The following is a 17,161-nucleotide window of genomic DNA, read 5'->3' as shown; positions in this document are numbered from 1 at the left end:
TTCAATAATCAGGAAAATGTAAAAGAGGGGCATATAAAAAATACACCTGGGCGACGAAATTGCTAACGACAAGGCCATCGTCGATGCACATACGTGGTCCATAAGTGTTAAAAATTGTAGCAATCCTCACCTTCAATGCCCATCAAAACGTACCTAAACTTCATCGAATTTGAAAGTAATGATAAACACTTTTGGTCAAAGCAATGCATAATTTATTATTGAGTAAATGTTGAATATAACATGTGGTGGTGTTATTAATTAATGAGAAGGCCACATGACGAGGTTAGTGGGAGATAAAAATATCTATTGAATTGCATTTACCAGTGAGATTATCCCGTCATTATTGTACTCAATATTTGTTTATTATTATTATATCTAAAAATCATATTTGGGTATTTATTTGAATGGGTGTTTTACAAAAGACTAACAACATGATGTTAGGGGTCCTTCTTTATCTAATAAAATTAAGGCAAATATTTTATAATGTAGTTGAGGTTATGTAAAATGTAAATACAAATATAATATTTAGATCCCACCCTCATCTCATTTGCCAACACATTTTTTAATTGTTAACGACCCTAATTAAACATTGATCTACATCACTTTAAAAGGAACCATATAAATTATAACAATGTTACTTTATCCTTGGTTGTCTTTTTTATTTTTAATAATGTACTTCAATGATAGAATGTGGCCAGAATCTTTGCAATAGGTAAATTTTGGGACATATTTGTAACTAAAGAAAGGAATAAAACACTACTACTTAAAATTTGGTATTAAGGCCAAGTTTGGCAAAACCTAAATAATACAAAAAGTCAAAAAGTCACTATCCTATTTAAGTCACATCATCTTATTTAAATCATATCACCTCTCTAACACATCACATCAAACTCAACCCAAACTCGACCCATATAAGCTAATAAGTCAAAAAGTGCACTTTTTTAGAACATCCCAAACCAACCCTAAATTAGCTTCATCAAAGTCTGAGTAATATTATATAAATTAATAAATTTTACAAAACAAAAAATTATTTGCAGAAGTAGTTTTAAGATTGGTTTGGGGTGTCCTAAAAAAATGTACTTTTTGTCTTTTTACGAAAAGATGTGCAGAAAAGTAGAGAGGTGATGTGATGGAAAAAAGATAAAAAGATAAAAAAATGAATTATATAGTGTATGCCAAACCAACCCTTAATTATATCATTTGAATTGCACAAATTGCATAAAAATCATTCACATCACACAAAAAAAGACACAGTAGGAATCACATAAAAAGAGAGAGTCGAACTCACATGTGAGCCCCCCACAATCTTATGGTAGATTGTCTGTTAACACTGTATATGTACACATATACATATATATATATATATATAAAATTATATAAAATATAGATATATTTTATTCACATTCCACATATATTTTCCTTTTCTATTTCCAAATCTCGCATAAATAGATTTTTTAGTAAATCCTATTTGTATTGATTCATGCAGAAACTTCAGTAATTTTATAATTTTTATATAATTTTCCAGAGGATATAACTGATATTTTTTTAGGATTGAATAAAACCAAATGACAAAAAATGCAAGGAACGTATCTAATAGATATATATATAGAATTCTCTTTAAAATCAATAAAATATTTTTTGGCAGATTTATTTTTTTGTTGTTTATTTTTTTGTTTTGTTATTTGGTTGGGTTGACTGTTTGGGATCTTGTTTATATACTATTGTTATTTTATTAATATAATATTTATCAAAAATAAAAATAAAAATAAAAAAACAGTAAAATGTTAAATTTCCTGTGACATTTCCATAAATATTGTCACATATATTTCTTGTGAAATAACTAAAACATAGAATATAAACCAAAAAAAAAAAAAAAAATTAGCCAAAACTTACCCTAGTTCACCAGAATAGGAAGCTCAAAATGAAGAGAGCAATTCAAAAAATCAAACTCTAGCATTAACAAATTGCAGAACTATTGTAATCTGTAAAACAAAACTCAAGATGCCAAGTTCTGAAGTATAAAAGTACTCTAAACAAAGTAATTCTAAGATAGTGTAGAAAGGGAATGTGGGGATGGAAAGGAAATCCTTTGCCAGGAAATTTAGTCTTCATCCTCTCCCTCATTGTCAGCAATGTTGAAGTATCACAACTCATAAATGTTACGGTCCTTGCTCAATGCAATTACTCGAAGCCAATCCCAGACATTGTGTTTCTTCAGATATTTCTTTGTCAGATACTTCAGATATTTGAATACAACCCACTATTTAAGATAAGCAACAGGGATGCAAAACAAAATTCAACAAGCCTAAAGTGAACTACGGCATAGAACCTTTACCAAATGAGATCTCATTTAACAGAACTATGAAGGTCATCCAATGAGGTACTATTACACACATGTACATGCCCACATCGGATAAATGCCAACAGCAGTGTAATAACTTCCCATAAACATTAAAAATAAAACTTATTCTATATGATCAAGTCAACAACATCCAGAAACAAAAATACACATTTCATAGAGTGAGCTCAAGCAGAATGCAAAAGCTTAAATTTGTTGAGTCTTTTCAGGTGGGCTCTGTACACAATAAATCGATGCCTGTTAGAGGTGAAGTTGACCATGAAAAAATTCCTACTGCAATGTATTATCCGCTGAAAGGCTTAATGGCCAATTTTATAGCACAGGGAAATGAAGAAATACGTTACAATTCTAAGATTAAAAAAAACAAAAAGATCCTATGTCTTAATTGCCAATTTTATTGCACAGGTCAATGAAGAAAAAAGTTACAATTCCAAGGTTTAGAAAAACAAAAAAAAAAAATCCCGTGTGTTTGTCTGAACAATGAGCTAGTTGATGATGTTGAGGAAACTGTTTGTTTGCATCATTGAACTGTTTTTGCTCAACACTAACACTAAAACAAATATATTTTCATAATGTCAGCGAGCTAAAGGGAATTCATGCAACCTTTTAAAAAGTAACAGCTCAATATAACCATCACAAAGCTCCTCAAGCACAGAATTACTCAGGCTGAAGCAAATTTAAATGTTGCTGATCAAAAAAGAAAAAAATTGCGGTGGTCGATTGTTTGGCTCCTGCATATTGCTCTAAAGTTCACCACCAAATTTTGTATATTTTGAGTGTTTGTATCTAAAATATTCTAAATAATATATTAGTAATATTATCTCGAAACTTAATGGGGACAAACCCACCCACCCCATTTCCTTTCTATATATAAATATACCCCATTTCCTTTATATATATATATATATATATGTATATTATAATATTATAGATATGCTTACATATTAATAATATTATCTCAAAGCTCGGTGGTGTTCACTATGCACCATAAGAAAAAGAAAAAAACAAAACGGTGGAGGACAAACAAAACGGTGCGTGGTGGCTGCAAACCACCACCAAGTTTCGAAATAATATTATTAATATATTATTTACAATATTTTAGATACAAACAGAGCTAAATATATAACATTTAGGCTCTGATTACTAGCCCACAACTATGTATGACCTCATCATGCTTAACCTTCTTTTTTATTTTACTATCAGTTTCAAATATTTAAAGCAAAATCAATCTAAGAGGTTACTTCGATATGAACCATGGCATACCATTACAACTAAAATTAATATTTTTTGAACCAAAAAAAAATATTCAATGGGAGGTCAAAAAATGTGAGAAAGATGGACTGGTAATTTTAACAAACAACTGCGTATATATAACGCCCACCCCAAGCATGAACTAACTACTGATAGAAATTTTAAGAGATAATTGTTAAAAAATCCAAGTTATGGAGGGTATAAAGCATTAGATCTAATGAATTTTTTTTTTGATAAAAGTTATACCATTTGTTAAATAATTTGGTAAGAAATCCTTTTATTAATTTTAGAGGACATTTTATTTCTAATTTTATCTCTTAATTTATCTGTTGACTTTTGTTGACTATTTGTTTAAAAATTTTCCCTATCTGTTCAAAAAATTTCACTATCTGTTCAAATTTTCCCTTTCCTATTCAAAAATTTTCCCCTACCTATTCAAATATCTGTCCAAATTTGATTATTTATTCAATTTTTTCACTTATCTGTTTAAAACTATTTGTTCAATTTTTTTATCTGTTTAATTTTTTTTTATCTATTTAATTTTTTATCTGTTTAAATTTTAAACATATTTTATTATCTATTCAAATCTTTCTTTTCCCTTTATCTCTCTCAGCCTTATCTATTCAAATTATTTGTTTGATTTTGATCATCATAATCATCATCATCAACAACAATAACAATAACACTAACCACCCTCCCCTCCCCCCCTCAACACAACAATGAACATGATGAACATGCTCAACAGAAGAATAAATCCATAGATTTATCCTTCCATCCAAAATTAAAATGATGAAAACAACATTAGATTGCAAGTACAACAAATCTTGACTCAAATCTTAACTATCTCCTGCTATAATCACACCATTAAAAACTATAAAAAAGGCCCAAACCAGATTGAAAACAAAAAAAAAAAAAATGTAATATATATAGGGTTAGGGTTTCATATTCAAAGCCATTCACAAACAGATATACACACATATACACACACACACATATATATATATACGAATATAAATGTAATATAGCATGAAACAGAGTGAAAATGAGACAAAGAGAGACGGTGACATATATATGGAATCTATCTCTCGGATCACCACTGTAGCTGCCGATCTAAGGTGATAATGAGACGGCGGCGACAGTGTAGATGAGATCAACAAAGGGAGAGGGGGAGAGAGAGAGAGAGAGATCTAAGTACAGGTGGCGAAGTTTGTGGGAGAGAACAATGTCAAAGACAACTTCGATGAGTGCCTTGAGATTATCAGTGCATCACAAGAGCTTGATTGGAGACCAGAGCTAGAGCGGAAGGACCTTGAGAACGAAGCCCTCGCAATCCGACTCGGTGTGCCACAGTGGCAATAGAGAGGGAACAAAAGTGGGAGATGCGGCACCAAACTTAGATCTGTCAGAGTGAGAAGAGGTCATCAATGAAGAGGGCGGAAGAGTGCAATAGAGGAAGCGCGCACGCACAGAGTGAGAGTTTGAAGAGAGAGAGAGAGAGTGTGTGACTTGAAGTTAAACTGTGTTATATATATAAGGGTTTTTTTGGTCATTTTGCTTAAACTTGTCCTTTTGGACAAAATATTTCAGTACCTAGACTTTTGGCCAAACAAAATTGAGATTTCAATTTTATGGATTGAGTGCCCAAATTTTAATTGGAGAGTAGGCAAGAACGAATACAAGGAAATTATGATACCCTGTACAGTGTTAGTTCTTCCAAATTTTCATTGAAATTCTTACTCTCAATATATAGAATCATTCTCCAAATCAAATACAACAATCAATACATGTATTTATTCTTCAAGATTTTTTGAGTTCCTACATTTTCACTTTTAAAATGCCTTGTTTATACATTTTGTTTGAATTTATAATTATTATTATTTCTCATTAACAAATTTTAACTTCGTTTAAGTTGGTCCTACAATGACCAACTTCGTTTTGCATTATTTCTATTCCAATAATGTAAAATTCATCGATTATTTGTCATTGATAATTTTAGTTATTGTTTATTTTGTTTAAGTATATGTATCATTGGTAACTAGTGTTTTAGTGACAATAAACAATGACAAATAAGCTATTTTTTATGATTAATATATCGTGATTATACAACTAGTATTTTGTAGATTACATTGTGGACTACATTTAGCCAAATCTCCGTCACAACAATATGGGATTCTGGAATTATGGATGGGGAAAATATGTTTCTTGCTTTAATATAGAAGCTCGTATTATTTCAAAATAGACAAACTACATAACAATAATTATGTTTTTCCAGCTCATAATTCCAAAATCTCATGTTATTGTTATGAAAATTTGGTCAAAAGTAAACATATGTCAACAATGCAACTTTAAAAATATTACTAATAATGGGTCACGATCCACAAAAAAATAAACCCATTTGAGAAGGTTTATTGTAAAGATGGCCGTGAGTCAGGTTGGTTCAGATTAGAGCCTAACCTAGAAATGAACCAATGCGATCATGATTGATTCAAAATTTTTAGATCCATAACCAAACCAAACATTGTTTGAAAACTAACCCAAATAAACTTAGGTTAGAAGTGTAGTTCCACCTATTTTTATTTTATTTTATAAATACTTATTATAAAACAAAATTTTAAAGGAAAAAAAGTAATTAAAAAAACTTTTGAAATTACCAATTTGTCTGGGTCAATTCCACTGTAACTCTCTAAGGATATAATTATTGAATGAAATTGTATATGATATATATATATATATATAATATATATGGCTAGTTTGGGTTAGTCTTAAACTAATTCGAGAACCAAACCAACCTAGTATGGTAAACCATTTTTAGACTTGGAATCTCATGTTAACAACAACTAACCTGTTAATCCATGTATGTTAAATACTTGGCAAATAAAAAATATGCAATTTTATATTAAATAAAAACATGTAGGAATTAAAAATGGGTGCTCCGACCAAAAGTATAAATAGTAATTTTATTTGGCCAAAGATCCAGGCGCTGAAATATTTTGTCCAAAAAGATAAGCTCAAAAAAATGACTACCATACCCTTCTTTATATATATCATTACACGGTCCTAAAACAAGTCACGCTTCCTCTCTCTCTTCCCTCTACTCTTTCTCTCTCTCTCTCTCTCTCTCTCTCTCTCGAAACCCTAACTTCAATCACAAATAAAACCAAAACCAAACCATTCTTCTCCGCAATTCAGGGACGACGATGCACCTCCAAAGTACCAGAGCATAGCCCTGATCATCGGTGTCACCGGCATCGTCGGCAACTACCTCGTCGACATCCTCCCCCTCTCTGACACCCCCAACGACCCCTGGAAAGTTCACAACGTCACTCGCCGCCCTCGTCCGCCATGTAACGCCGACCACCCCATTGAATACATCCAGTGCGATATCTCCAATGACGCACCACCGAAGCCTCCTTTGGAGGGCTCAGAATCACCATGATTCTGAGTGATACAGGGAGTCCCAGGGCTCTGACGATGCCTCTGCAACCTCCTTGTACATGGCTAGTGTACGGGGGTGATTTCCGCACTATGAAGAAGGGTTGAACTTCATGGATGAACAACGTGCTCTAGGAATTGAAGATCTGCACAGAGTAACAAACAGTGAGGCTGCCCGACCGGGATTTGGTCAGAAACCCCTCCGATGGTAAAGTCAGGGACTCAAGGAGATCAAGAAGAGAGAATACAAAGAGTGTATATATGTTAAGTGTGTAGATTTTCGGATCCCTTGAGAGTGAATAGTGTTCACCTTTTATAGGAGAAGGTTGTTTGTCGTTCAAGTTCTTCTCTCTCCGCCATCTATCCAATGTGTCTTATTCGTGGTCGTCTTCCATTAGAGGAGGACGACCACTCCGCCTGACACTCGGGTGCAGGTCTGTTTTGTTTCTCTCATTATTAGCAAACATCTTTCATTGGAGGAGGACAACCACTCCGCCTGTCATTCAGATGCAGATCTGTCACATATGCACCTTGTCCCTCTGCATCTCCATGTCTCCACGTTCTGTTCATACAGAAGGAGAGGAGCAGAGTTGTTTGTCTCTTGTGGACCCAAGAAAGATCTTCAGTGAATTGGCCTTCTTTGAGTTGGCCTACTCCAGAATGGTTGTCCAACCAGGAGGTCTAACATGTTGCTCACCCCACTTCGGAGTGGTTGTCTGTCCATCCAGGAGGTTCAACATGTTACTCAACCTACTTCGGAGTGATTGGTTGCCCGTCGAGGAGGTCCACCATGTTGCGCGGCCCACTTTAGAGTGACATTCGTACATTGGGCCAAGCTCCTATGATTGTCTTCCTTCGGAGCAAGTTTTGGCCATAGGGCCGAGGTCCAACCTAGCTCAACCTCGGAGTGAGCATCGCATTGGGCCTAGCACCAAGACTTGATTGATTTTTACCCACTTCATTTGTCCCCTGGCTTGCACTTACGTTTGGCGAAGCGAAAGCCAATTCTGTCACAAACTTCGAAGTTTGGTTGATCACAACTTAATTTGAGCTTCATGAGTTGGATTCAAAATTATTGTTCGGCCCAACGTTTGCGTCTGCCCAATATTTCGTAGCTCGGTTATGCCCCCAAACTAAATGTGTATCTTCACTAGCCTCGTAATTGTCTAGCTTGGTGCTCTTTCAGTCGGCTAAGCGTCGTTGCTTGACTTGAAAATATATATGCAAAATAGTATATATATATATATTTTTGCAGTGTTCGTCGACTAGGCCGAGCAACACAGCGACGCTTCAAAGCAGGCCAAGTGTGCTTTATCACAGCTTTGTTCTAATTTGAAAGACATATGCGCTATCTTTTTGCTCAGTCCTACTTGTAGGAGATAAATTGGTGTTGGTCTCAATGCTTGGTTGGCCAAGTCCTGCCCCTTCAGTCTGTCCGATCTCGAAGCATAGCTTGCTAACATTGCTTGGTCATGCGGATCATGCACCATTTTCTTGTTTGGACATGATTAGCACGTCTATTTGTTCAGCTCGTTTCTTCATATATTGGTCGGTCATTTTACCTTCAACTTAAGAATTGTCCGTCACTTAGTTAGTCGGCCGTAGCAACTTGTTTGCATTGTTTTTGTTTTTCAACAACGAGTTGCTTGGTTGGCCCTAGCAGCTTTGGCGTTGCAAGTTTGCATTTTTAATTCGGTTTCTCTACCACCGAGCTACATCAACCTTAGTACCTCTTATCTTGAAAGTTGTCTAGAACATAGCCGTTATAGTCTTGGTATCGACTTCAATAATATTGACTCTCGTCAGGCACTGCACTCCTTCAACCTTTGCTTGTTGTTTGTAGTGTATTTATTTGGTAGAATGTTGCACTTCCAACTTTGTTTGTTGTCAATCTTTTGGTTGTTTACTCGAGCTATGAAACTTGGTTTGCTTAGCTAGTTTTGACCCGTTTCCTTTGCTCAGTCCACTTTGGAGTGGATGTTAGGCGTCCAATCAGCCACTGTTGCTTAGTCCACTTCGGAGTGAGCATTGAGCGTCCGACCAACTTTCATTGCTCAGCCTACATCAGAATGGGTATTGGGTATCCAATCAACCTTCATTGCTCAGTGTGCTTTAGAGTGGGTGTTGGGCGTCCAACCAACCTTTGTTGCTCGGCCTAGGCATTGGTTGTCTGACCAACTTCTGCTGCTCAGCCCAATCGTTGGGTGTCCGACCAACTTTTGTTGCTCGACCCAAGCGTTGGGCGTCCAACCAACTTTTGTTGCTCGGTCCACTTCAAAGTGAGAATTAAGTATCCGGTCAACTTTCGTTGCTCGACCCACTTCGGAATGGGTGTTGGTAGTCCAATTAACATCCATTGCTCGGCGCGCTTAAGAGTAGGCATTGGGCATCCAACCAACCGCTATTGCTCGGTCGAAGCATTGGGCGTCTGACCAACTTCTATTGCTCGGCCCAGGCATTGGGCGTCCGACCAACTTTTGTTGCTCGGTCTACGTCATTCCAACTTCTACTGCTCAACCCAGACATTGGGCGTCCGGCCAACTTTTGTTGCTCGGTCTACTTCTTAATGAGCATTAGGCGTCCGACCAACTTCCGTTGCTCGACCCATTTCAAAATGAGTGTTAGGCATCCAATTAACTTCTGTTGCTCGGCCCAAGCTTTAAGCGTCTAACTAACTTCTATTGCTCGGCCCAAGCGTTGGGCGTTTGACCAACTTTTGCTGCTCAGCCTACTTCGAAATGGACGTTCAGAGTCCAACCAACCTCCATTGCTTGGCGCGCTTCAAAGTGGGCGTTGGACATCCAACCAACCTCTGTTGTTCTGTCCAAGCATTGGATGTCCAACTAACTTTTATTGCTCGGCCCACTTCGAAGTGGGCGTTAAGCGTCCAACCAACCTCTGTTGCTCGGGGCGTGCTTCAGAGTAGGCGTTGGGTATCCAACCAACATTTGTTGCTCAGCCTAAGCATTGGGCGTCCAGCCAACTCTTGTTGTTCAATCTGCTTCAGAGTGAGCATTAGGCGTCCAACCAACTTCTGTTGCTCGGCCCACTTCGGAATGGGTGTTGGGCGTCCAATCAACTTCTATTGCTCGGCCCAAACGTTGGGCATTTGACCAACATTTGCTGCTTGGCCTACTTCGAAGTGGACGTTCAGAGTCCAACCAACCTGCATTTCTTGGCACGCTTCAAAGTGGGCATTGGGCATCCAACCAACCTCTGTTGTTCTGTCCAAGCATTGGACGTCCGACTAACTTTTGTTGCTCGGCCCACTTCGAAGTGGACGTTGAGCATCCAACCAACCTTTGTTGTTCATCCCTCTTTGTAGCTCTTCCACTTCGTATCACCTTCATTAGGCTGAGGTCCTTTTGTAATGAAACTTTAAGTTAATAAAATATCTTCGAAATTTGCCAAGTGTTGGACTTGTAACTCGAACTTTCAATTTCTTAATGTTTATGTTGTTGCCCCCAGCCGAGCAACAAAGATGTAGCCCTACATTGTTCGTTGTTCGGCTAGACTTCGCCTTATGCCTTCAAAAAATTGAGTTGCTCTTCCAGTCGAGCAATAATAGGGAAACCTTGCAAGATTTCCCGTTTGGCCTTAATTGAATTAGTTGTCTTGCCCCCAATCGATCATCATTGTTCGACCGTTACTTGACTCGGTTACGCTTCTGTTTATCCCACTTTGGAGTGGAGAGCAAGCTTTGACCTAGCTTCTGTTCAGACTTCATTGTAGAGGGCTCGGTTTAACCTAGCTCTTGTTCGGCACACTTTAAAGTAGACAGCTAGGTTGAACCTATCTTCTTTTTGGCCTACGTTGGGTGGCCTCTATTCAACCCACCTCGTAGTGAAGGACTAGCTTCGATCTAACTTCTGTTTGGCACACTTCAGAGTGGCCTTTGTTCATCGCACTTCGGGGTGGACAGTTAAGTTCAACCTAACTTCTATTCGGCCTATATCGGACTGGCCTTTGTTCGGCCCACATCGAAGTGGTCAACTAGGATCAACCTAGACCTTTGTTAGGCCCACGTCAAGGTGGTCGGCTGGGATCGGTCCAAACCTTTATTAGGCCCACGTCAAGGTGGTCGACTGGGATCAGCCCAGACCTTTGTTAGGCCCACACTAAGGTGGTCGACTGGGATCAATCCAGACCTTTGTTAGGCCCACGTCAAGGTGGTTGACTGGGATCAGCCCAGACCTTTGTTAGGCCCACACTAAGATGGTTAGCTGGGATCGACCTAATGTAGTCAGTTGGGATTAACCCAAACTTATGTCTTGGTTGTACCATACCCTTGTTTGTCGTTTTCTCCATCAATGGAGTCTTTCCTTCCAATAGGTGGAACAACTCAATTGCGAGGATATGGTGGAGCTTCACTACATCTAAACTTTGTTCGGCAATACAAATCTCATCTTTCAGAAGACTCAGGAGCATCTATCCTTTGTCATTCGTCTTCTCCATCATTGGAGTTCTTCCGTCTAGTCGGTGGGACAATTGAATAGTAGGGATTCTGTGGTGCTTTGCCACATCTAGACTTCATTCATCGATACAAATCTAGTATTCTGACAATGTTAGGATTATTGGTTCTTAATCATTCGTCTTCTCCAATATTGGAGTCCTTCCATCTAGATGATGAGACGAGTCAGTAGCAATGATGCGGTGGTGTTCCATCGTATTTGGACTTTGTTCTTCGATGCAGATCTGGTCTTCCAACACTTTCATAAAATATAGTCCTTTATCGATCATCGTCTCTTTCATCGGAGTCCTCTAAAATGAGGCATTAGAACGACTAAACAATAGTATAGTGGTGTACGCCATGTCTGGACTTCATTTGTCAGTGCAGATCTGGTCTCTCTATATCCATTAGTGCATATCTGGTTTTCCGGCACTCTTCAAAGTATTAATTTGTTATCCTTTGTCTTCTCTGTCAACAGAGTCCTTCTCCACAGTGGCAACAAAGGTATCTCTTTCTTTCCCCTCACCAGAGCTTGTCATAGAACAGTGTGGTACTCTCTCCCTTTGGTCGCTGTTGTCTCTATCAAGGGAGCTATGTTGGGGTGACTCGCCGACGATGACATGACGTTGCTCTACTACATCGGTGGTCTATTCGTTAAGGTCTGCAAAGTCTTCATGCCTTCTAGAGAATGCTGGACCGTTATCTTTGGTTCTCTCCGTCATTGGAGTCCTCTCTCCTAGTCCAGAATGGGGTGTATCTTCGATTCTCATCGCTGGAGTTCGTCACGAAACAATCAATGGTTTTCCCACAAACAGCGCCAATTGTGCGGGGGTGATTTTCGCACTATGAAAAAGGGTTGAACTTCATGGATGAACAACGTGCTCTGGGAATTGAAGATCTGCACAGAGTAACAAACGGTGAGACTGCCCGACCAGGATTTGGTCGGAAACCCCTCTGATTGTAAAGTCAGGGACTTAGGGAGATCAAAAAGAGAGAATACAAAGAGTGTATATATGTTAAGTGTGTGGATTTTCGGATCCCTTGAGAGTGAATAGTGTTCACCTTTTATAGGAGAAGGTTGTTTGTCGTTCAAGTCCTTCTCTTTCCACCATATGTCCAATGTGTCTTATTCGTGGTCGTCTCCCATTGGAGGAGGACGACCACTCTGCCTGATACTCGGGTGCAGGTCTGTTTTGTTTGTCTCATTAGCGGACATCTCTCATTGGAAAAGGACAACCACTCCGTCTGTCATTCAGATGCAGGTCTGTCACCTATGCACCTTGTCCCTCTACACCTCCATGTCTCCACGTTCTGTTCATACAGAAGGAGAGGAGCAGAGTTGTTTGTCTCTTGTGGGCCCAAGAAAGATCTTCAGTGAATTGGCCTTCTTTGAGTTGGCCTACTCTAGAATGGTTGTCCAAGCAGGAAGTCCAACATGTTGCTCACCCCACTTCGGAGTGGTTGTCTGTCTATCCAGGAGGTTCAACGTGTTACTCAACCTACTTCGGAGTGGTTGGCTGCTCGTCCAGGAGGTCCACCATGTTGCTCGGCCCACTTTAGAGTGACATTCGTACATTAGGCCGAGCTCCAATGATTGTCTTGCTTCAGAGCAAGTGTTGGCCATAAGGCCAAGATCCAACCTAGCTCAACCTCGAAGTGAGGATCGCATTGGGCCTAGCACCAAGACTTGATTAATTTTTACCCACTTCAGCTAACAAGAGCAGGTTAGGGGTTTCATCTCTATTGTGTTTACGCTATCAGAAACCTAGTCCTTAACTTGATTGATACGTGTTTAAATCTGCAGTGGCAGTGGAAGTGACCACAAAGGTGGATGTTGCTGGTGAAATATTACAAATCTGCACCTCTTGACCTTGCCTCTCTCTCTCTCTCTCAAATCACTACCGTAGCTGCAGATTTGAGTTGATGATAAGACGATGACAGCGGTGTGGATGAGATCGACGAAGGGAGAAGGAGAAAAAGAGGCGGATTTTGTAAGAGAGCAATGTCAAAGACAACTTCGATGAGTGCCCTATGATTATCAGTGCATCACAAAAGCTTGATTGGAGAGCAGAGCTGGAGCGAAAGGACCTTAAGAACGAAGCCCTCGCAGTCCGACTCAATGTGCCACAACGACGGCAAAGAGGGAATAGAGGTGGGAGGTGTGGTGCCAAATTCATAATTGTCGGAGTGGAAAGAGATCATTAACAGAGGAGGGCGGAGGAGCACGACGGAGAAAACACAAACAGATAGATATATATATAGAGAGAGTGAGAGAGAGAGAGTTTGAAAAGGGAAAGAGAGAGCGTGTGACTTGAAGTTAAACAGTGTTATATGATATATATATATATAAGGGTTTTTTTGGTCATTTTACTTAAACTTGTCCTTTTGGACAAAGTATTTCAGCGCCTAAACTTTTGGCCAAACAAAATTGAGATTTGAATTTGTGAATTGAGTGCCCAAATTTTAATTAGAGAGTGGGCAAGAAAGAATACAAGGAAATTATGATACCTTGTAGAGTGTTAGTTCTTCCAAATTTTCATTGAAATTCTTACTCTCAATATATAGAATCATTCTCCAAATCAAATACAACAATCAATATATGCATTTATTCTTTAATATTTTTTGAGTACCTACATTTTAACTTTTTAAAATGCCTTGTTTATACATTTTGTTTGAATTTATAATTATTATTCGTTCTCATTAACAAATTTTAACTTCTATCAAGTTGGTCATACAATGACCAACTTCATTTTGCATTATTTCTATTCCACTAATGTAAAATTCATCAATTATTTGTCATTGATAATTTTAGTTATTGTTTATTTTATTTGTGTAAGTATATGGATCATTGGTAACTAGTGTTTTAGTGACAATAAACAATGACAAATAAGCTATTTTTTATGATTAATATATCGTGATTATACAACTAGTATTTTGTAAGATTACATTGTTGACTACATTAGCCAAATCTCGGTCACAACAATATGGGATTCTGGAATTATGAATGGGGAAAACATGTTTCTTGCTTTAATATAGAAGCTCATATCCATTTCTTCCAAACATGTTATTTCAAAATAGACATAAACAACATAACAATAATTATGTTTTCCTACCTCATAATTCCGAAATCTCATGTTATTGTTATAAAAATTTGGTCAAAAAGTAAACGTATGTCAACAATGCAACTTAAAAAATATCAGTAATAATAGGCCACGATCCACAAAAAATCCCATTTGACAAGGTTTATTGTAAAGATGGACGTGAGTCAAGCTGGTTTAGATTAGAGCCAAACCTAGAAATGAACCAATGTGATAATGATTGATTCCAAATTTTTAGATCCAAAACCAAACCAAACATTGTTTGAAAACTAACCCAAATAAACTCAGGTTAGAAGTGTAGTTCCACCTATTTTTTATTTTATTTTATAAATTCTTATTATAAAACAAAATTTCAAAGAAAAAAAGAGTTATGAAAAAATCTTTTGAAATTACCAATTTGTCATGGTCAATTCCATTGTAACTCTTTAAGGATATAATTATTGAATGAAATCATATATGATATATATATATAAAATACATATAGTTGGTTTGGGTTAGTCTCAAACTAAATCGAGAACCAAACCAACCTAGTAGGGTTAACCATTTTTAGACCTAGAATCTCATATTAACAACAACTAACCCATTAATCCATGAATTTTAAATTCTTGGCAAATAACAAATATTCAATTTTATATTAAATAATAAACATTTAAGAATTAAAAATGGGTGCTCGGGCCAAAAGTCTAAATTGTACTTTTGTTTATCCAAAAGTTCAAGCGCTAGAATATTTTGTCCAAAAAGACAAGCTCAAACAAAATGACTAACATGCCCTTCTTTATATATATCATTACACAATCCTGAAACCCTAAAACAAAAAAACAAGTCGCGCTTCCTCTCTCTCTTTCTCTCTTCGCTCATCTTCTCTCTTCGGCCGCTCTCTCCAGCCGCTCTCTCTCTCACCCACACTTGAAACGCTAACTTCAATCACAGAGAAAACCAAAACCAAACCATTCTTCACTGAAATTTGAGGACGACAGTGCACCTTCAAAGTACCAGAGCATAGCCCTGATCATCAGCGCGTCACCGGCATCGTCGGCAATCCTCCCTCTCTCCAACACTCTAGTGGCCCCTGGAAAGTCCACAGCGTCGCTCGCAGCCCTCGTCCCCATCGAATACATCCAGTGCGATGCATCCAACGATGCCTCTGCAACCTCCTTGTAATACCAGGTTAGGGGTTTCATCTATATTGTGTTTATGCTATCAGAAACCTAGTCCTTAACTTGATTGATATGAGTTTAAATCTGCAGTGGCAGTGGAAGTGACCACAAAGGTGGATGCTGCTGGTGAAATATTAGAGATCTGCACCTCTCGACCTCGCCTCTCTCTCTCTCTCTCTCTCTGATAATTATGGTGATGATGGAAACTTTCTAAGACAATATAGGAAAAAGAACAAGTAACTAGTTTGCAAGAACAACCATTCTTATCTTTCCTTCTCCATATTGATATAGGGTGCTGCATTCATCTCAGAGGCACAATATCAACAGCCAAAGAGCCAAACTTCAGCCCCATTAACGATCCCAAACCCAAACCCTACATTTTCAATAATATTTCCCCCATTTTCTTAGCAGACAATCAGAATAATAAAAATGGAAAATTTTACCGCTTAGAGAAGGGGGAGGTGACGGTGATCTTGCTCTTTTCACGAGAGACGGTGACGGAGTCGCGAAGAGCTCAGGCCTTGCCGCCGACCTTGATGCGTTCCTGGAGCAACTTTTCCAGTGAAGCGACGTCCATGATCTTATCTTCCATCGGCTTCGCGCAGTCAATAGTGAACATCACTCTCTTCTTCTTCCCCTTCGCACCACCAACACCACCGGCAGCGGCTCCGCCGCCTCGACTCATGGTCGCTTTGTCTACAACCACAAGCCGATAGTGACAGACTGAAACTCCAAATATATATATATATATAGAGAGAGAGAGAGAGAGAGAGAGAGAGAGAGAACACGCCGCTGAAATGACCCAACCGCCTGGTTAGGTTTAGGGTTAGGGTTCGCATGCATAAAGTGCTGCTGACGTCGTGCGAGTCGAGAGTGATTACGTGGGCCGTAGCCGTGGGTCATTAGTTTGTGGATTGTTAAAATGAAATGGGCTCGGCCCTCTATAATTTTTGGATTTGGAGATGGGTTGTTTTTAGTGTTGGAATACTGTTGATTAAATTTGACTATTAAATTTTAAAGATGACATTGACATTATAAATTTTGAAATTTGGAGATATGTGTTTATTTTTGCCACATTGTTGATTAAATTTGAGTATCCAAATTTAATATTTAAATTTGTTACCCATTGAACTTGATTTTATTCATTCAAATATTGAGGGCGAGCACTGGAAAAGTATATTGGGTATGTTTAATGCAACTTTCTCATGTTTAATATTAATATAATCAGAAAAAAATTAAAATTTTCACCCTTTCATCAGTTTCTAAATAATTAGCTCTTTTTAACTAATTTTTTATCATATACATTACAAGTAAAAGTTGCATAAAACATTCTAGCATAAGTTCTTAAAATAAAATAAAATCATTTTAAAAAATTACAACGAGAATTTATAAACTGCACCAAACAACCTATAAT

The 17,161-nt window shown here is 37.9% G+C and overlaps 1 protein-coding gene across 3 annotated transcripts in view; it reads right to left on the bottom strand.

The window, feature by feature from the left end:
- The window catches only part of LOC114292699 (UDP-glucuronic acid decarboxylase 4), a 37,330-nt gene extending 20,699 nt beyond the window's left edge, over window positions 1–16,631 (bottom strand). The window contains exons 1-2 of one of the 3 annotated variants that reach the window (XM_082872944.1): window positions 16,191–16,631; window positions 47–153 (exon numbers count right to left, since the gene is read on the bottom strand). In XM_082872944.1, the coding sequence (XP_082729070.1) occupies window positions 47–91 (45 nt within the window). In that variant the 5' untranslated portion in view covers window positions 92–153; window positions 16,191–16,631. Of the gene's footprint in view, window positions 1–46 lie in introns of all 3 variants that reach the window. The other 2 variants (XM_082872943.1, XM_082872942.1) reach the window with 2 other exon arrangements.
- Window positions 16,632–17,161: the final 530 nt, after the last annotated feature.

Source organism: Camellia sinensis, chromosome 6 (genome assembly GCF_055761805.1).
Source record: "Camellia sinensis isolate YWXY chromosome 6, ASM5576180v1, whole genome shotgun sequence".
Classification (NCBI taxonomy): Eukaryota; Viridiplantae; Streptophyta; class Magnoliopsida; order Ericales; family Theaceae; genus Camellia; species Camellia sinensis.
Note: the sequence above shows the minus strand (reverse complement) of the source record. Positions and strands in the feature narration are given on the sequence as shown.